General features: G+C 37.8%; 1 protein-coding gene across 2 annotated transcripts in view; it reads right to left on the minus strand.

Annotated features, from left to right (window-relative positions):
* Window positions 1–2,907: 2,907 nt before the first annotated feature.
* The window catches only part of ncl (nucleolin), a 34,989-nt gene continuing 17,272 nt past the window's right edge, over window positions 2,908–20,624 (minus strand). The window contains exons 8-24 of one of the 2 annotated variants that reach the window (XM_057326428.1): window positions 16,836–16,969; window positions 16,558–16,684; window positions 16,345–16,472; window positions 16,073–16,199; window positions 15,281–15,423; window positions 14,544–14,630; window positions 13,629–13,752; window positions 7,996–8,126; window positions 7,639–7,768; window positions 7,233–7,378; window positions 7,003–7,046; window positions 5,894–6,047; window positions 5,680–5,803; window positions 5,283–5,443; window positions 5,076–5,202; window positions 4,176–4,696; window positions 2,908–3,240 (exon numbers count right to left, since the gene is read on the minus strand). In XM_057326428.1, coding sequence (XP_057182411.1) covers window positions 3,215–3,240; window positions 4,176–4,696; window positions 5,076–5,202; window positions 5,283–5,443; window positions 5,680–5,803; window positions 5,894–6,047; window positions 7,003–7,046; window positions 7,233–7,378; window positions 7,639–7,768; window positions 7,996–8,126; window positions 13,629–13,752; window positions 14,544–14,630; window positions 15,281–15,423; window positions 16,073–16,199; window positions 16,345–16,472; window positions 16,558–16,684; window positions 16,836–16,969 — 2,434 coding nt within the window. In that variant the 3' untranslated portion in view covers window positions 2,908–3,214. Of the gene's footprint in view, window positions 3,241–4,175; window positions 4,697–5,075; window positions 5,203–5,282; window positions 5,444–5,679; window positions 5,804–5,893; window positions 6,048–7,002; window positions 7,133–7,232; window positions 7,379–7,638; window positions 7,769–7,995; window positions 8,127–13,628; window positions 13,753–14,543; window positions 14,631–15,280; window positions 15,424–16,072; window positions 16,200–16,344; window positions 16,473–16,557; window positions 16,685–16,835; window positions 16,970–20,624 lie in introns of both variants that reach the window. The other variant, XM_057326427.1, reaches the window with a different exon arrangement.

A 20,624-nucleotide genomic window follows, 5' to 3' on the forward strand; every position in this document is an offset into this window, starting at 1 on the left:
AACGAATCAGGGAAGCAAACGCAATGATACAGATGACCCAGTCAGTAAGCGAATGTGGGCAACCACGCCTGCGTATTCTTAAGTCTCAGTTTTCGTCCGTTTACACAGAAACGCAACCCCAGAGTTTTCAAACTAAAACGGGGTCTGCAGCGTTTCCAAAATTCTCAGATTTTGGGGGTCGAAAACTCCAGAGTAGTGTAAACACCAGGCGTTACCGTAGCAAGAGTTTTTATTTTTAAAGCATTTTAAAAATGCATTTTTAAGCGAAAACGCACTACTATAAACGCAGTCCAAGTTGACATTATTGGTTACAGGGTCATGACGTTATATACCGGGGCAGTTTAAAACCATATTTTTAAAACCGTCTTCTGTAAATTCTATTAAATTTTATTTATATAGCGCTTTTCACAATGTGCATTGTTCCAAAGCAGTTTTATAGGAAAATAAGAAAAACACAAAAAAGGTAAAACACAGCACAGTGCATGGTGTTTATAGAACAAGCAAGATCATTCTAGTAAATAATATCTAATAAATGCAGTCTCTTGGTGGTTTATTTAGCCAAGTGAATGCTTGGCTGAAAAGATGTGTCTTCAATCTAGATTTAAATTGGGAGAGTGTGTCTGACCCTCGAATAGTATCGGGAAGGCTATTCCAGAGTTTAGGTGCTACGTATGAGAAAGCTCTTCCCCCTTCGGTGGATTTAGTTATAGGTGTTACCAAAAGTCCAGAGTTAAACTGAAGTTTCACAGAGAAAATACTGAGCAATAGTTTAAAATGATACATTTGCACATGGTTTGTTGTAAACAGGGTTCCCACACTTTCATCAACACCAAATTCAAGGACTTTTTCAAGCACATTTTGGTCAAATTTAAACCCGTGTTTTTGTGCCGTCGCCGGGTACTTTGGGAAAAGGATACCATTTTTTATTATTTCTCTCTTCACAAAGGGCCATTTCAGAAGTCTGTTAACAAAGGGTACATGCAGTCACAGACATAAATAGACACCACATTAAAGACTTTGGCCTGTTGCTGTTATGGGTTCAACAATGCTGCCATACTGGAGAGGACAAGACAAACAAAAGGGAACTTTCTTTGAATAAAAAGCACAATAACGTAATGTAAACGTTACATTGTTTTTTTTTTAATGATTTACAGTCTACGTGGAGTATAAAAATGTCTTGTCTCGAGTTACTTATAGTCAGACTTAGAAAATTGTTCGTTGTTTTGAGGAATTTAGAAAATTCACACTGGTCAATTAGTGATTTGGCTTATTTTTCATAGTAAACTGTGGAGACATTCCAATGCAAGTACGGGATACTGTACAGTACAGGCGCCCGCTTATGACAGAATAAAGGACTGAAGCGGAGACAAGTATCACACAGAAGGGGTTTCTTTTGCGATGACAACCGACTGGCTGTACATTATCCTGATTTTAACATGGCTACTTGCCTCAAGAGCAAATTATATCATGTATTATGTATTGATTTTAAATATTTTATTAAACCATTTCTAACAAATGCAAACCTACTGCAGGGAAAACATTTTTACTTTTGGTTTTTAGGCAAGAAAAAAAGTTTAAAAAAGACAAACATTCAAATTGGTTTAATCATTTGTAAATATAATCTCATATATGTTATTATTATTGTACTTGTCAGAATGACAAGTACCTGGATGATTGTGCATTATTAGTTTTGATAAACAGATGAGAATGCCCTCAAGGAGCTTAATTCAAAGGGTTCTGCCCTTTAAAGGTAGTACAACATAGGTGAGTTCACTTCTGTTTGGAATTCGCCTTTCATTTGAATATTTTTATTTTCAATTTATTTATTTAGCATTCAATGTGACAAGTAATCAACGGTGACCCGAGGGCGCCATGTACGCTCAATGTCATCTGTCAATCTGCGTAAATAGTGCTCTGGAAAGTTTCAAGACATTATATAAAATAAATTGTAAATAAAAAGATATGATATTACTGTATGATGATTATTATACTGTTATATTCAAAATTAGGTACAAAGCAGTTTCTAAAAGATACAGATCTCTGATGCGTGCAGGAATACACCAGCATTCAAACATTTCGTTCCATCACTGCTGATATGGTGAACTTGATAAAAAAATGACTGTGCGACTTCAGACACAGCAAGCTCAAATATCCAAACCTCCGCCCAAACACATAGCAAAAGTTCATTACTGCAACAGATAACACTGCTGGGAGCATGTTTTTTGTTTTCGCTAAACCAATGCTATCTAGCTAGCATTTCAGTGTTTCTTAACATCCTAAAAACGATTCAAACTCTTAAGGCACATTCACTGACAAGAATAATGATAACTAATGAAATTATTCTTGAAATGAACGTAGCTGAAAAGAAACTTATTTAGCAGTGGTTTAATACAACATATGTTTGACTGTATACGATGACCTTAACCGTTTTGCTTGATGCATAACCTGCTGGTGTACTCCACATCTTAACTTTGATAAACCATTTTTTTATTATAGCTCAAGCATCGTTGAATTTGCACTTCTCTGGCATTGAGCGAGTTAAATAACTCCACGCCTCTGACTGATTTATGCAGTATTGCACATGATCACGATCCACTCCCTCAAAGCCTCTTTTTTTAAGTTCGTCCCGCTTTCCCCCAGATCAGCAACGTTGTTTTGTTCTGGCTTCGGCAACACTAACCAATATTTTTAACAGCGCTGCAACTAACAAAATCTAGTTTGTATAATTTAAGCACTTTCAAGTACCTATGTCTGTTTTCAAATACTTTCCAGTCCTTGAATTCATGTCAGAAATTCAAATACTTTCAAGCACTTTCAAGAAGAGTGGGAACCCTGTGTAAAGCTTATTAAAAAAGACCACAGACATATAGATATAAACATTAAAAACTTGATTTTCACCACAGGGGGTCTTTAAAACAATGAACATTTATTTATATGGAAACAATGAACATTTATTTATCTGGAAACAATGAACATTTATATATCTGGAAAATATAAAAAGTACTTAAATAACAAAGTACTTTTTACTTATTGGTTAACCGCTTTTGATAAAGAAGTGGCGAGATGTTTGTACTCTGATGACTCACCTCTGCTGCTCTTATTAGCCATCCATACATCTAAATTAATTAAAACATGCCACATCGATTTTAATTAATTATATAACAAAGGACATCTTAAGCTGTACACGGTCACTAACAGGTAATAGTATTATGCGTTAGTTCCCAGATCCTCGTCCTCCACCTGTAAAACAATGATAGTTTAAATTAGGAACGGAGAACGCGGTTATTAAGAACTTTAACCACACTTCTGCAGCATATAGTATGCATAATGTGCAAAGTACTAGGGGTGGGAATTGTATGGTACATCACGATTTGATTCGAATCAAATTTTTTTTTTTCGGAGACATAGTAATTGGCATATTTGTGATGTCACTGCGTCGCATTAGTGTTCGGAGACTAGTGTTGGCACGTTCACTTCTACTCTTTGAATTCTCACATACTGCATTTTAAAACACCCGAGTGCCCAATAAAGCCGTTCTCTGTGACATTTTCCGGTTTCGGTTTTCAGACATTTAAACAAGTATAAAACGGTGATTATGTATTTTACATACATGTACATAAAAATTACATGATACTTTTTATGCAATATTAAATGTGAATCATTTTACAATTAGATGTTAACTGTCATAACTGGCAGTCACTTCAGACGAAGGCGGTCCTGAAATTTCTTTTGTTTTTCTTGCCGTTTAGTAGAATTGGGTTGTATGTTTTTCTTTCTCCATTATTCGTGTATACTCTGCTGTTGTTGTGCATGAGGTATGCCTTCACTAAACGGTCCAGTTGATACCCCCGTTTTTGTTCCAATAACATGTTATTTTGTTTACTAACATTTAAAACATTTGTGAATCAATTGAATCACGATTCATGCATGTTACGATTTCGGACCTATCCCTACAAAGTACACGCTTTCTGTATGCATAGAATACCAAGGTGACATTTAATTTGCCAAAATGTGTAGAATCATCAGTAGAAATCTATTTAATTGGTTAAATATTAGACTGTTTCAAACATCTAAAACAATTTGTTCAACACATAATTTGCATACTGTGCACAGTATACAACACTACACACTGCAGAACTATTCTGAACACTCAATTCATTTTGGTGAACACCTACCTCTTCCTCTTGACCTTCCCCTGAAGCCACTGCCTCTTCCACATCCACCTCCACGGCCACCAAAACCACACGTTTCTCCGCCTCGTTCACCAAAACCACCCCTTCCTCCGCCTCGTTCACCAAAACCACCCCTTCCTCCGCCTCGTTCACCAAAACCACCCCTTCCTCCGCCTCGTCCACCAAAACCACCCCTTCCTCCGCCTCGTCCACCAAAACCACCCCTTCCTCCGCCTCGTCCACCAAAACCACCCCTTCCTCCGCCTCGTCCACCAAAACCACCCCTTCCTCCGCCTCGTCCACCAAAACCTCCCCTTCCTCCGCCTCGTCCACCAAAACCACCCCTTCCTCCGCCTCGTCCACCAAAACCACCCCTTCCTTGGCCAAAGGAACCACCTCTGCCTCGACCTCCCTCGGGCTGGGCATAGTCCACAGACACTTTTTTTCCATTGATCTCACAGTCGTCCATTGCTTCTCTTGCAGCTTTGCAGTCTTCTTCACTGTCAAAGTTTACGTAACCAAATCTAGAAAAACAGCATTCAGTCAGTAGGGTAACATTCTCTGTTTGCACACCTCGTGACCAAACATCACGTTTAAATGAATTAATTGAGTGGAGAAATTGATTATACACAGACCGTATCAACTAGCTTTGACACTTACGATTCTTAATGTCATTAAGAGCTTGAATATGAGATATACACAGATAGTGTTTCCCAGTTTTAAAAGTTAAAATCTTCCTTATGAATTTTCTTGAATAAAACGACAAATTTCATTGTGGCAACACCGGATAGAATGTGAATTTGAATCTACTTCTCCTGCGAATCCGTACACTGCCACTGGATAGACAGTGAGGAGCTCATGAGAAGCAAAACAGTTGAAAAACAAAACACTAAAGGCAGATACCCTTTTGAGGATCCTGTATCTCGATCTGTGATGATTTTGGCGCTGACGGCTCCATCAAATGCATTTTTCAGTGTCTGATCTTTAGTCTCTTCTGACAGGCCTCTGACAAACAGGGTTTTTAAGGGTCCTATGAGCAGACACAAGACAGTTAGCAATGACGAGCATAGAAATGACTAATGAAAAGCTGAGAAAATCAAATATACGAACGAGAGCTCCATCTTTCTCCCTCCACCTTCTCCTCCATCTTCTTGCTCTGACTAAACACTGTGTGACACCGTGTTACACTTTGGCCCTCGATCTCGGCCTTGTTCACAGTCTTTAGTGCCTCTATGGCATCCTCCACACTCGTAAACTCCATAAATGCACGTCTGCAAGCCAAGACAACCATTTTGAGCTGAAACTTCACATTCACACATATTCTTTGGACACCTGGGACTTAAATTACATACTGAAAAATGGGGAAAAATAGATTTCTATGGTTAGCCATGCTCTCAGGGTTGCTGCAAACACACCCATTTGACTGCTTCATATCATGAAATTATGAATAGCTGCAAAACAAATAAATTTACAACAAAGTAAGAGAAAGTTTCATAGCCCTACTCACCCCTTCTGATTGCCAATATTAAGTGGTATTTTGATGCTCACTGACTTCTCAGGCACACTCTGGTTAGAGTCTTTGGTCGCACTGAATGGCACGTTTTTTAAGGCTTTGGATGATGAAAAAGCAGCTAAAAAGAAGCAGGCAGTTAACATTAATGCTGAGGAAGTGGTCAATAAATAAGGATAGAATCATGCAACAGAATGTTGAAAATACACACCAGAGTTTCCTATTTCGGCTTCTTTATCTTCCCTGCTTTGACAGAACTCTAGTCTGATATTTCTGCCCTCAATCACAGCGTTGTTACAGGTCTCTAGCGCTTCCTCGGCATCCTCCACACTCTCAAACTCCACAAATCCAAATCTGAAATAAGACTCCATTACATAAAGCCACCAAAAACAAATTACCCAGCTGTTTCAGTTAAAGTAACGGGATCAGTTGAAGATTTTAAAGTGAGCAAATATTTTTTTACTTTACATAATTCAAGTATAACAATTCGCAACTTTTAAAATGGATGTTGCATTTATTGTTCCCTTTGAGATTCTACAGAAATCATAAGGCTGCTTTTCCAAGTTACTTCTCAGGTGCACCCACACACAGCATTCGTCATTGGATTTTTTGTGATTCCTTCAGCCAAAAATGTTAGATTTTGCAACTACATTATTCAAATTTAGCAATAAAATTTGTGTTTTCAGTTAAAAATACTACTTGAATTGGCAAGCAGGGTTCTTCATTTTATTTCCTTTTATCAAAAGGCATGCAACAGATTCATAATGCGACTTTAAGTCGCCAAGGCCCACACAAGAGCAACTGGGCTTTGTGTTGTTCACAGGCATACTATTTAAGAACTTAAAAAAACATGTCGGTGAGGCTGATTTGACTCAATGCCACTAGATGGAAAGCCTGCAACCTTTAGCCAAAAAAATGAAAAGGCTAATGCTAACGCCTTGACTTCAACGGAACGCAGAAAAGGAGACCCGAGGCTATTTTTAATGGATATCAATGGATGTTGTTTAGCAGTTACGTTTTCTCCAATTTTAAGTGTTACAGACCCTTCTATCTCTCTATAATTTCCTGTGGCTCAGTGGTTAGAGCAAGGCGCTAACAACACCAAGGTCATGGGTTTGTAAGTCGCTTTGGTTAAAAGCGTCTGCCAAATGCATAAATGTAAATTTTGGAGCAGGATTTTACGGAATGCGCGATGTAAAGACATCACATGGTGCATCTTTGGCCAAATTATGCAGAAAATCTGCGACAATCTAGGAAATTAGGAAAAATTTAGACCAGGTTTTAAAATCCAGCAGAAACGCATCAGAGTAAAGTACTCACCTGATCGATTTCCCTTTTTTCTGTGATATCCTGATGCCCACCGCCTTCTCAAACACACAAAAGAGAGAGTCTTTGGTGACATTCAATGACAAGTTGTTTACAAGAAGAGTTTTGCTTGATTGAACAGCAGCTAAAAAGGAAAGCAAGCAGTTGAGTGTTAATGCTGAAGAGGTTGTCAAAAGTAAGGACAGAAACGCTAATAAATCATTGAGCAAGTTGAATATACGAACCAAAGTTCCCCATTCCTCCTCCATCTCTTTCTTCCTTGCTTTTGCAGATCTCTATATGGACAATTCTGCCCTCAATCTCTTTGTTGTTGCAATTCTCCAGCGCTTCCTTGGCATCTTCCACACTCTCAAACTGCACAAATGCAAATCTGAAAAAAGATCCAACTTTAATACATAGAGCCACTTTAATATAGAACCATAAAAACCAGAGTCAGCATTTGCTTCATCAGAAAGATAAAATCTAAAAAGCTCTTTGAAAAATGTTTAAAAAATATATAAAATAATGTTTCAATGGTCGTCCTCAGCATATCGTGAAATTATAAATCGCTCAAAACAAATTAAGACCAAGTTTCAGAATACATGCAATATAAGTGCCGTTAGAGGAATTTTCACCTGCCCCAGTACTTACCCCTGCAGCCTGCCGTCTTTTTGTGGTATTCTGATGGCCACTGACTTCTCAAACACGCGCCGGAGAGTGTGCACAGTCACACTATATGACAGGTTGTGCACAACAAGAATTTTGTTTGATAAATTAGCAGCTAAAAAGAGAGAAAGTAAAAGCGAGCAGTTAAGTGTTAATGCTGAAAAAGTAGTCAAAAAAGTTAGATCCCACATTGACCACAATGCTTCATGCACAGCATAACACATTTCCATATCAGTACTTAACTATCTTGAAACCCACATGGGAGTTCAGGAGGTTAATAAGCTGTCATCATTTCTGGTCATGGTTAGATTCATGTTTGTGGTAGACGTGTTTGTCAATTACCTTTGTTTCCTACCAAGTCTTTACTTCTGGCTCTGTCAAGTTTCACTGGTTGGCCCATTAAATTCTTGCCATCAAGCTCCAAAGCTTTCTGTAGCTCTTTCTCTGATGCAAAGTTAACATGGCCAAATTTCCTAGAAAAACAAAGTTTTTTTTTAAATAGGGTTGTAACGATATTCAAACCGAACAAACCTGCAAACCTCCCTTGATATGCAAAACTCTCATGGTGTACTGAGCGCCCGGGCTGCTGCACCATTTTTCCCAATGTCAACAGGTCAGAGCATTCATTACACAAGCAAAAGCAGCATGCAGCGACTGTTGCTCAAGCTCAATTATGCGGTGACAGTACATTGTTACTTTCTCGTGCATCTTGGCCCATAACAAATTCACCTTGAAAGAGTTTAAGGGATGTCTAATGCGTTTTAAAAAGGTCACGTGTCTTTCAAAAATACGCTGTTGTCATAATTTTTTTGCCAAACCACAAAATCGCATTTAAAGGATTTAAATAGAAGTCTCAAATTAAAAATCACTTTTATCTTTAAGTCATATTTTTATTATTAAAGGAGTAGTTCACTTCCCCCATTGACTTTCCATAGTAGGAATAAAAATTATTATGGAAAGTGAATGGGGGCCAATTTTGAAGTAAACTAAATGCCTTTAAGCCACTAATACACCACATGTTTGATGCTTCTGTTATATGCAAGAGGGTAAAATGATCTCATTATGCTGTCAATCACGCCTGCACCGAATGAATCCTCATTATAACAGAAACAAATAAATTGACATTTAGACATCATGTTATATGCTTATTAGGGCCGTCAAGCGATAACACTTTTTAAATCTAATTAATTACATATGGCGATAAATTAATCATGAATTATTCACACATCAAGTTTGCCTGAGAAATTACCCCCCAAATATTTTTAAGTCATTAAGTAGAGACATTACAAAAAGTTGCTTCAGAAAGAAATATTTTAATTCAAGATTTATTATACAAACTTTTGTACCTTGCAAAGTAAATTATGATTGATTTTTTTGGGGGTAAACAATATTTAAAATTTATTAAAATAATAAAAAATAATTATTTTATAAAATTACACTCTAAATTAGAAACCAGGGCTGCACGATATTGAGAAAATATGCGATATGCAATTTATTTTTGCGATAACGATATTTCTTGCGATATAACATTTCCTAGAGAAAAGCTATTTTTTATTTATTTATATACAGGTGCTGGTCATATAATTAGAATATCATCAAAAAGTTGATTTATTTCACTAATTCCATTCAAAAAGTGAAACTTGTATATTATATTCATTCATTACACACAGACTGATATATTTCAAATGTTTATTTCTTTTAATTTGATGATTATAACTGACAACTAATGAAAATCCCAAATTCAGTATCTCAGAAAATTTGAATATTACTTAAGACCAGAGGTGGACAGTAACGAAGTAAATTTACCTGAGTACTGTACTTAAGTACACTTTTTGAGTATCTTACTTGAGTATTATTTTTTCTGAGTACTTGTACTTTAACTTCACTACATTTGAAAGACAAATATCATACTTTTTACTCCACTACATTTATAAAAAGGTCCAAAAGTAGAAAATGGTTTCTATGCAGCGGGTTTTCCTGTGTGTGCAATTTATCTGGCTTGCGATCTGCCAGGACCTTTCACTGTTGCCAAGTATTTCAGTTTTTCTATGCTCGCGGTTTTCCGGCAAGCTTTGAATGGCCATTTGGCGGATTTTTTAATGCAAATCTGGCAACTCTGGGATCTTCCCCGCTAAACTAATGTAAACGTAGGCGCTGATACACCATTGATAGCGCTCTAAAAAGGCAAGTAGAACAATAAAAGACGAAAAAGGCACATGTTAAAGTGTGGTGTAATCATCTGTTGGTTACGATCAGTCAAAGATCGTAGAAACATTGTCATGAAAATGATCGGCTAAACGGCAAATAAGCATCACATACAACTTGAGCTACGCGTGCGTGTTAACTTCTGATCTGCTGCTATATCATTTAAAGCGATTTGGAAAATGAATGATGTTTTTACTGAAGTAACTATAGTTGAAGTATTCCTGTTGAAATAAAAACAATAGAACCCTGCCCAAAATACAACATAAAATGTAATGGATTTAATGGTTATAATGGGAATTGTACTATGGATACTTGTTGTCTACTTGCATGTGATGGATTCTATTGGTGGGATGGTAAATCCTATTGGAATAAAACCCAAAACACACTACAAACTGGAATTTAATTTAAAAATCTCATTCTAATTAAAAAATTAGTGTGAAGTGAACTACTCCTTTAATACAACTGATGCTGTGAGCTACTCAGTGTATTCAATAGGTTGCTTCAGAGGCATAAGGTATACGACAATAAAACAATGCACAACTGAAATAAAGGAAATTTACTTTGAATACTTGAGTACTTTTAAAAGTACATACTTCTGTACTTTTACTTAAGAATCTGTCTTTACAACTTTTACTTGTAGTGGAGTAATATTTGACCAGTGGTATCTGTACTTTCACTCAAGTAAGGAAGTTGTGTACTTCGTCCACTAGGGCTGGGCAATATGGCAAAAATGTAAACTCAATAGTTTTTTTCTATATTGATCGATAACAATATTTATTTCGATAAATAATTAATTAAAAAACTGTATTTAAAATAATCTATTTTAAATACAGTTTATTAACAAAGCAGGCTAACAAAAGTTAACTTTAAACCAGTTAAAATTAAATTAAACCAAGTCATTGATATTACCCAATTAGACGTGCACTGTGGCAACACAGAGGATATTAGGCCATAAACAACGTGTACCAGTTCATTCAGTCTCATTTTGACTCAATTGACTCGTTAAGTAAAGGGAGTGTTCATTCAGTACATTCAACCAATGAAAGGGCTCCGTTACTGTGTACATTCGAATGCTATTGACTCAGCACCTGCGCACATACATAACGCTGCAATAATGTCTTGCTCGAGTAGTGGGATTCATTCAATGCATTCAGTGAACCTTAAAGACATCTCACATAAACTGTAGTACATTTCTTTAATCATGCAAGCATCTTACATACAAGGTTCAATATTTGAATGTGCACACAAACTCACTTCATTAAATCTCTCATCTGTACTCTAATCTTTGTTTCATATGCACAGATCATGTTAGCAGATATGTTTACGATGGATATAAAATCCTTTGTGCTTGAGTTTCGAAGTAACTCGCTTGCAATTGCGCCTCAAGTTTGTTTCATTTAACCGGCGATTGCGAAGGAAAATAAGACACTTGATAAACCGCGTGATGACAACTCGAGGACAGTTTCACCTTTGTTTCCGCTTCCAGTAATGTTTTCCTCCTCATGTCGAGTTTTCTTTGCCAAGTGCAGTATGAAATGGACTTTGTACTTTGACGCGCATGATAAAAAGCTGCACGCTGACTGACTGTTGTTGCGTTTATTTCTGCGTTCTGTTAGACTAAGATTAATCCATACCGAGTCAAAATGCCAATAGCTTATCATCGTTTTTGAAATGCATTCTATCGCGATTCGATATGATATCGTTTATCGGCACAGCCCTACTTAAGACCAATACAAAGAAAGGATTTTTAGAAATCTTGGCCAACTGAAAAGTATGAACATGAAAAGTATGAGCATGTACAGCACTCAATACTTAGTTGGGGCTCCTTTTGCCTGAATTACTGCAGCAATGCGGCGTGGCATGGAGTCGATCAGTCTGTGGCACTGCTCAGGTGTTATGAGAGCACAGCTTGCTCTGATAGTGGCCTTCAGCTCTTCTGCATTGTTGGGTCTGGCATATCGCATCTTCCTCTTCACAATACCCATAGATTTTCTATGGGGTTAAGGTCAGGCGAGTTTGCTGGCCAATTAAGAACAGGGATACCATGGTCCTTAAACCAGGTACTGGTAGCTTTGGCACTGTGTGCAGGTGCCAAGTCCTGTTGGAAAATGAAATCTGCATCTCCATAAAGTTGATCAGCAGCAGGAAGCATCAGAAGCGTCTCGCCTGGGCTAAAGACAAAAAGGACTGGACTGCTGCTGAGTGGTCCAAAGTTATGTTCTCTGATGAAAGTAAATTTTGCATTTCCTTTGGAAATCAGGGTCCCAGAGTCTGGAGGAAGAGAGGAGAGGCACAGAATCCACGTTGCTTGAGGTCCAGTGTAAAGTTTCCACAGTCAGTGATGGTTTGGGGTGCCATGTCATCTGCTGGTGTTGGTCCACTGTGTTTTCTGAGGTCCAAGGTCAACGCAGCCGTATACCAGGAAGTTTTAGAGCACTTCATGCTTCCTGCTGCTGACCAACTTTATGGAGATGCAGATTTCATTTTCCAACAGGACTTCGCACCTGCACACAGTATACATCCAGAGTGAGGAAAAGGTCTCAGAAAATCACCCTGGACCTCTCACATCCAAGCCATCATCTCTTCACAATGCTGCCGTCTGGTCGGCGCTACAGAGCACTGAGCACCAAAACAACCAGACACAAAAACAGCTTCTTCCCTCAGGCCATCTACCTCTTGAACAGTTAAATGTTTTTTTACCCACCGTGCAATTAATAACTCTGTGCAATAATAATTAAGTGCAATATTAATTATATCCTCCAGATAATACACTCTATTTTTATACAACTTTTTCTGTCAATTATATTTCATTCACTCTGCTGTATATAGCACATACCTTGAACTACAATAGTCTATTCTTATTTTTTACTTGTACATATTTACATACATACATAGCTTTACACTCTCTATATCTTTATCTTATGTTTATTGTATTGTATTTCTTAATTTTTTATACCCATAGGCCCTTATTTAAATCATTGTGTACTGTATTCTATTGTGTTTATGGTCTCTGTGTACTGTTGTTGCCGTTTCTGTTCTGGATGCTCCTGTCACCAAAACAAATTCCTTGTATGTGCAAACATACTTGGCAATAAAGCTCTTTCTGATTCTGATTCTACATTTACAAAAATACTGTAGGTATATTTTAGGAGCTGTTTGATTTGTGGTAAGTTTCACTTTTTTATCAATATTTGTGTTTCTGAAGCTCTAGACTACATGCAGCTACTATCACTTGTAGCAAAAAACAGCAGTGGATGGTGTTATAGATATATTGTCATTTGTATCGTTATCGCAACAAATACCAGAAATGATCTTGATCGAGTTTTAGGGCCATATCGCCCATCCCTACCCATGACTCATCACTTTGCCTTACATCACAAAGCTATTCTTTCTTCCTTTAATTGTTAGTTTTTTAATTAAATGTAAATAACTAATGGCTTTCATTTTTTAAAAATATTATAAACCTAAATTATAAACCTAAAAAAGCCAGGGTATAAAGTTTATAAAGTTAAATAGTTGTTATTATTATTATTCGGTTAAAAGTAAATCTAGTGTTCTTTAGCATTGCTGGTGCCATGCCATGAACACTGCACACAGTGAACCAAACCAAGCTGTGTATCATTACACTCATAATTTTAACGACAGACTTGAACACATAATCCATCTTAACATGAAACATTTACAATCCACAATACTAAACCTAGTAAGATGCAGTGCAGTTTTGAGGTGAATTTATTTTCTGTGTTCTATGGCTATTCTGATTAACTTACTTGGTGATGTCAAGACGCACTTTCTGAATTTTAAGGCCTTCATTTGAGAAGAAATGTGAGATTGCTGATTTAATTTCATGGACATCCTTCTTCAAGTTCAACTTGCCAACCAAGAGAATGAATTCTGAAAATTCAACAAAAAATGTGTTTGCTAAAATTTGTTTTGGGTAAACAGATTCAGAATTTCAAAATGGTGACATCACATACATCAGTATTAAGTCCCTTGTTGATCATCATATGGAGCTTTTCCACTGCATGGTAACGTCAGGTCTATTATGACTTGGCTCGGTACAGCTCAATTCACTTCGGCTCACTTTGCTTTTCCACAGCATCTTAGTACCGCTTCAAAGTGGGTGGGGATTATAAACTTATCGTCATGGTAAATGTGACAAACACATGCACAACACAGGTGTAATGGAGCATATCGATGGCGGATGACAGCAAAGCAAAATACTTCTAAATAAACCAGAGATTTTGGGAAATCTTACAGCAAAGAGCAGACAACGATCATTTGGTTTCCTCGACGGCGCACAAGGGTAAGCTAATGTAGCATTTAGCATTGCGTTAAGGGTCTCAATCTCCATTTTACAGTCACAAAGCATATAATGAAATGCCAATATTACGTATTAAAATGCATATTCATGTGTTGCAAATCCAATGACGTTGGTAATGATTCTCCCTGCCCATGCAGTGATCTGTGTGTAAACACGTCACATTTTGGTATCGGTACAGTACACTTGGAACCTCAACCGAGGTGGTACTAAGAAAAAGTATCAGGTACTAGGTACTGTACCCAGTGGAAACCCCCCAAAAGTGAGGTTTACCGCGCCGTACCGTGCAGTACTATGCAGTGGAAAAGCGCCATAAGTTTAGGGTTTCTCTGAATTTACAACAGATGGACTTTGCAAGTCTTACCTTCTTCATCACTTTTTACCTTCTTGGCTGGGGGCGTTTCTTTGTCTTTTGTGTCAGTTTTCCTTTTTACTTGAGTTACATGAGATGCTGGAAAAAAAAGTACAACATGAAAGTTTGATTTAGAAATAGAGGAATTAATCTGAACTGTAAAGCAGAGTAACATGCTATTTCACGCATTCTGACTGCTTTACACTGTTAAATGTGCTGGCTTCTCAAGCTTAACATGGCCAACTTGTCAAAAAACGAGTTGAACGTATGACGTAGTATTTCTGTGCTCGAAAAAGTTTTTCCCGAACATGGATTCCAGTTTCGTGCGCGGTCCCAGCGCTGAAAGATGCCGGACATGAACTGCACGCGGTAAGTCAAACTAAGTCATATGTCTGTGTTTTGCTGGCAATCGGTGTGTACATGCATAATGTAAACAACACAAACTTATAGTGAACATTTACTTACATGTAAAATCCTATTTACTTAAAGAATTCAGAATGGAGAATCAATTTCTTGTAATTGTACATCCCTATTCGTTTTTATCATATTGCGAATGATGGTGAGTAAATAACTGCTCTTTTTATAGGTAAACAGTTTCTTTTATGTGCAAAGCAAATTTTTACGTGCAAAGCAAACTCTTCCTTATTTCCCATCATTTTCTTTATTGAATTGTACATGATTTGATTTTTGCAGGTGGAAAGATTTTTCAGCGAAATCATATTTAAGTAGGCATAGCTAAATGCACTAACCAGAGTCCCCTTCTTCATCCTTTTTCTTTTCCTTTTTTGTCATGTATGTTAGTCTGACCATTCTGCCATCCAACTCTTTGAAGTTCCAGGTCTCCATTGCCTCTTTGGCATCATCTACACTCTCAAACTCCACCAAGGCATACCTGAAACATAAGACAACTTCAAGTCCCATAACACCAAACTACATAAATCTTTCCTCCAAACCCATTCATGTATTATGCAATATGGTTATACAAGAGGTTTATCCTAAATGTACTTGCAGTAATTACTAAATTCATATAAAATTGAATAAATACTGATTTTGTTTTGGAGCTACCCAAGGACATTTGAGCTCAAACTGAACGAAGCAGATGGACTGTGGTTTAACTGGGGCAAAGGAGGTGTATTTATCTCATGACTCCTCAGGAAGCCTCCTCGTTCTTGAGTTGGTGATTGGAAGTGAATTATTTCCTTTTATATAGTTAATTTTATTTACCCCCCTCTCTGTTCTTTGGAGAAAGGAAAACACTGAAGCTGTGGAGTTCGCTTGGGTGCAGTATTGCAACTGCCCAAGGATTATATCAAAGGCGGCAAGGCCTACACCAACAATTTATATTTATCAACATCTTTATTGAACGTTTCATACTCAAACAGTGTCCACAATTTTTTAATTGTTTCACAGTATGCAACATGCAGACTTGGTTTCTAAGATGATTAAAAAAAAACTTGCATCAACAAATTTCTGTTTTAAACCTCAAAAACAAGATTTCATGAGAATAGCCCAAATTAAATTTCGCTTGCCCCAGTACTCACCCTTGCGGACTGTCATATTTGTATGGTATTTTGACAATCACAGCCTTCTCAAACATACCCCGAAGAGAGTCTTCAGTCACATTAAATGACAGATTCTTTATAATTAGTCTGCTTGTTGGATTAATATCTAAAACGAAGAAAAACAAACAGTAAGTGTTAATGCTGAGGAAGTGATCAAAAATAAGCAAGATTTAATCTAGAATCCCATCTACCATTAAACTGTAGACCATAACTTCAAACTTGGACGTTGACCAGATTGTAAAGTAACTGACCTAGCAGTCCGGTAGTCTTTTTTCCTGTGTAATCGATGACGATGGAGTTTCCTTTAACATCAGACCCTTGTGCCTCCTCAAACACCTTGTCAGCAATAGCTTCAGTCGCAAACTCAATGTAAGCAATTCTGTCATACCCCCCAAAAAACAAATATCAGTCAACACACACTTGACGAAATATAAATACTGTAAAGTTGTGTTTGTTTGTCTTACCCTCTAGTAAAACCATTTTTGCCAAATGGTAGTCTGACATCAATGGCTTCTGGAAAGATTTCCTTCAGATCATCTTGCTTTGTTGAGTGTGGAAGGTTCTTTATGAACAAAGTACGTGCATCTCGCTCTGATGAAGAAAAAATAAACATGAACACCTGCAACCTTAACGTTTTCATGCACTGCATTAACAATATTTACTGATTTTTGAGCCCTGAGGAGCAAACAATTAAGCTTTTAGTTCTGGACATGGTTAGATTCATGATCGCAGCCAAATATACCTTGGATTTCCTGGAAGTTTTCTTTGTAACTGGCTGTGTCAAGTTTCAGTGGTTGGTCCCTTAACTTCTTGCCATTCAGCTCCAAAGCTTTCTTTAGATCTTCCTCTGAAGCAAATTCAACATAGCCAAATTCCCTACAAGCAAAATATTACTTTAGCCAATGACTTAAATACATGGACCAGATGTAGTTGCATGAACTTAGCCACCAAGTTAAGACTGTGTCTTAATAACTAGTCTTACTGACTAGCAATTAGTTAGAACTAGCAGTCTCCAGATTTCTATTAGACCAATCTACCTTTTAACGTAATTGCCTTAAAGGGATAGTTCAGAGACAAAATACACCATGTTTTACTCTCCCTCAAGGCATCATAGGCATATTCAGCTTTCTTCTTTCAGACGAATACAGTTGGAGTTATAATACCATTTATCCTGGCTCCTTCAAGCTTTAGAATGGGAGTGAATGGGGGTTGAGATTTTGAAGCTTCTAAAGGTGCATACATCGATCAAAAAACTGCTCGACACGGCTCTATGGGGTTAATAAAGGCCTTCTGAAGCGAAAATCAATGCTTTAGTTTAAAGAGTACATAACTAGGGATTTTTAAGGTCCTACTTTGGTTTATGGAGTGTCCAACAACAAGTTTATGTACATGGGTGTAAAAACACGATTTCGTAATAATTGCCAGTTATTCTTACATTACTTCTAGACTGACTCTCAAATGATTCGTTCTGCGATTCATCCGTCTAATCCCCTCCTTTCCGCTAGCCTAGTCTGATGTGACGATGAGAGACCCCCCAACGCTATATATTATATATAGTCATAGTTTATACAGGTATATAGATATATATAGGGCTGCAACTATCGATTATTTTGATAATCGATTAGTTGGGCGATTATGTTTTCGATTAATATATTAATCGGATAAAAATGTAATTACATCTTTTGCTTATAATAAGTAAATCAGATATGGGAAAAGTATACACAACTTAACTCATTAGCCTTCTCCCAAAATGTTGTGAATATCTCCATAATTAACACACCTGGTGAGTTGATTCATGTGTGTCATATTAGAAGCAACTGACAATAGTCTCTCCCAAACGTGGGAGCGAGGGGAGGGTCGGCCAAGGAAATCATTTTTTTGTGCCATGAAAAGTGAAATATTTGTCATTCAAATGTAGTGAAGTACAGTAAAAAGTAAACAGAAAAAGTAATACTTAAGTACAAATACTCAAAAAGTGTACTTAAGTCCAGTTCTCAAGAAAATGTACTTCGTTACCCACCTCTGAACTAAATAAACCACCAAATCAGGGTATTTAGCCTATTATGTACTTTGCAAAGTGCAAACGCCACAAATTGGGTTTTACTAATATAATCTTTAATTTTGTCATTTAAAACATCTCTCCCCTTTAAACTTTAAAACTGCGCAGCTTGAAGAGATGAATGCAAAACACGTCTGACTTTAAAACTGCGCACCTCGCGCTGCACGGAGAGACGCACGCACCGAGAGACACGTCTGACTTTAAAACAGCACAACTTGTGCCGCACGGAGAGACGCATCCACGGAGAGACACGTGTGACTTTAAAACTGCGCACCTCGCGCTGCACGGAGAGACGCATCCACGGAGAGACACGTGTTACTTTAAAACTGCGCACCTCGCGCTGCACGGAGAGACAAGTGTGACTTTTAAACTGCGCACCTCGCGCTGCACGGAGAGACAAGTGTGACTTTTAAACTGCGCACCTCGCGCTGCACGGAGAGACACGTCTGACTTTTAAACTGCGCACCTCGCGCTGCACGGAGAGACACGTCTGACTTTTAAACTGCGCACCTCGCGCTGCACGGAGAGACACGTCTGACTTTAAAACTGCGCACCTCGCACTGCACGGAGAGACAAGTGTGACTTTAAAACTGCGCAGCACGGCGAGACACGTGTGACTTTTAAACTGCACATCTCGCGCGGCACAAAGAGACGCATCCACGGAGAACCACATCTGACTTTTAAACTGCGCATCTCGCGCTGCACGGAGAGACACGTGTGACTTTTAAACTGTGCATCTCGCGCTGCACGGAGAGACAAGTGTGACTTTAAAACTGCGCAGCTCATGCTGCACGGAGAGATACACATCTAAAACAGTAATTTTAAAAGAGAAGAAAATGCGCTTGATTTATAACTGCGCAGCTCGCAAGTGACGTCACAGACCAACTAATCGATACTGAAATTCATTGACAACGAATCAGAAAGCTCGCTAAATATCAAAAGCTCGCTAAAGCAGCTAAGAGCCTGCACTATATCCCCTCCACATCCACACCATCAGAGCTCAACTTTTCGAAGGCCGGCTTCATTGTGACAAGTCAAGAAGCTCCCTTCTCCCCAACAACGTGGACAAGCTGATGTTCCTGTCACATAATATGAAAAAATAAGATCGGATGGAGAAAAAAAAGTTTTTGTAGCGTTTCTGTTTGGTACCAGTTATATTTTTATTTATTCATTTATATATAATACAGAGGTCTGTTTGGAAACTTCAGACTGATTTTTCTATTTGTCGTTTAAGACTCATCCGTCGGCTTTATATGGCAGTTTGTGCTGATATTTGCGCTTTATTATTATGATTTAGCATTTCTATGTAATATGGAAGTGTTACAAACACTTTCTGCCCTTTTTCTCACTTTTTTCTGCCCTTAAACTTAAGACTATTCTTTTCCTTGTATATATACGAAAGTAATTATGTTAATATCATAAATGTGTGATTATTTGACTAAATGCTTAAATGAAGGACTACTAGTCGACTAGGAAAATCTTTAGTCGGGGCAGCCCTAAAATATATACATTTATGAGCACCGTTTTGTGTATATATACACGCACAGCAACCATGTTTTGTCTAATTTATTACAAATTGTATTATCATAGCATAACTAGGGCTGGGCGATATGGCAAAAAAGTAAACTCGATAGTTTTTTTCTATATTGATCGATAACGATATTTATTTCGATATATATTTAATTAAAAAACTGTATTTAAAATAATCTATTTTAAATACAGCTTATTAACAAAAGTTAACCTTTAACCAGTTAAAATTCAATTAAATTAATGCACTGTTGCAACACAGAGGATATTAGGCCATAAACAACGTGTACCAGTTCATTCAGTCTCATTTTGACTCAATTGACTCGTTAAGTAAAGTGAAAGTGAAAGTGAAAGTGACCTATTAGTCAGATATGGTGACCCATACCCGAAATGTGACCTCTGCATTTAACCCATCCAGAGAGTAGTGAACACACGCACAGCAAGTAGTGAACACACGTACCCCCGGAGCAGTGGGCAGCTATCACTGCAGCGCCCGGGGAGCAAGTAGGTGTAAGGTGCCTTGCTCAAGGGCACCTCAGTCGCTACCCTCCGGCTCTGGGAATCGAACCCGCAACCTTCTGGTCACGAGTCCGACTCTCTAACCATTAGGCCACGACTGCCCCACGACTAAAGGGAGTGTTCATTCAGTACATTCAACCAATGAAAGGGCTCCGTTACTGTGTACATTCGAATGCTATTGTCTCAGCACCTGCTCACATACATAATGCTGCAATAATGTCTTGCTCGAGTAGTGGGATTCATTCAATGCATTCAGTGAACCTTAAAGACATCTCACATAAACTGTAGTACATTTCTTTAATCTTGCAAGCATCTTACACACAAGGTTCAATATTTTAATGTGCACACAAACTCACTTCATTACATCTCTAATCTGTACAGGGCAGCGCTGGTTTGTTTCATATGCACCAGCTCATGTTAGCAGGT

This window comes from Triplophysa rosa, linkage group LG25 (assembly GCF_024868665.1).
Source record: "Triplophysa rosa linkage group LG25, Trosa_1v2, whole genome shotgun sequence".
Taxonomy (NCBI): Eukaryota; Metazoa; Chordata; class Actinopteri; order Cypriniformes; family Nemacheilidae; genus Triplophysa; species Triplophysa rosa.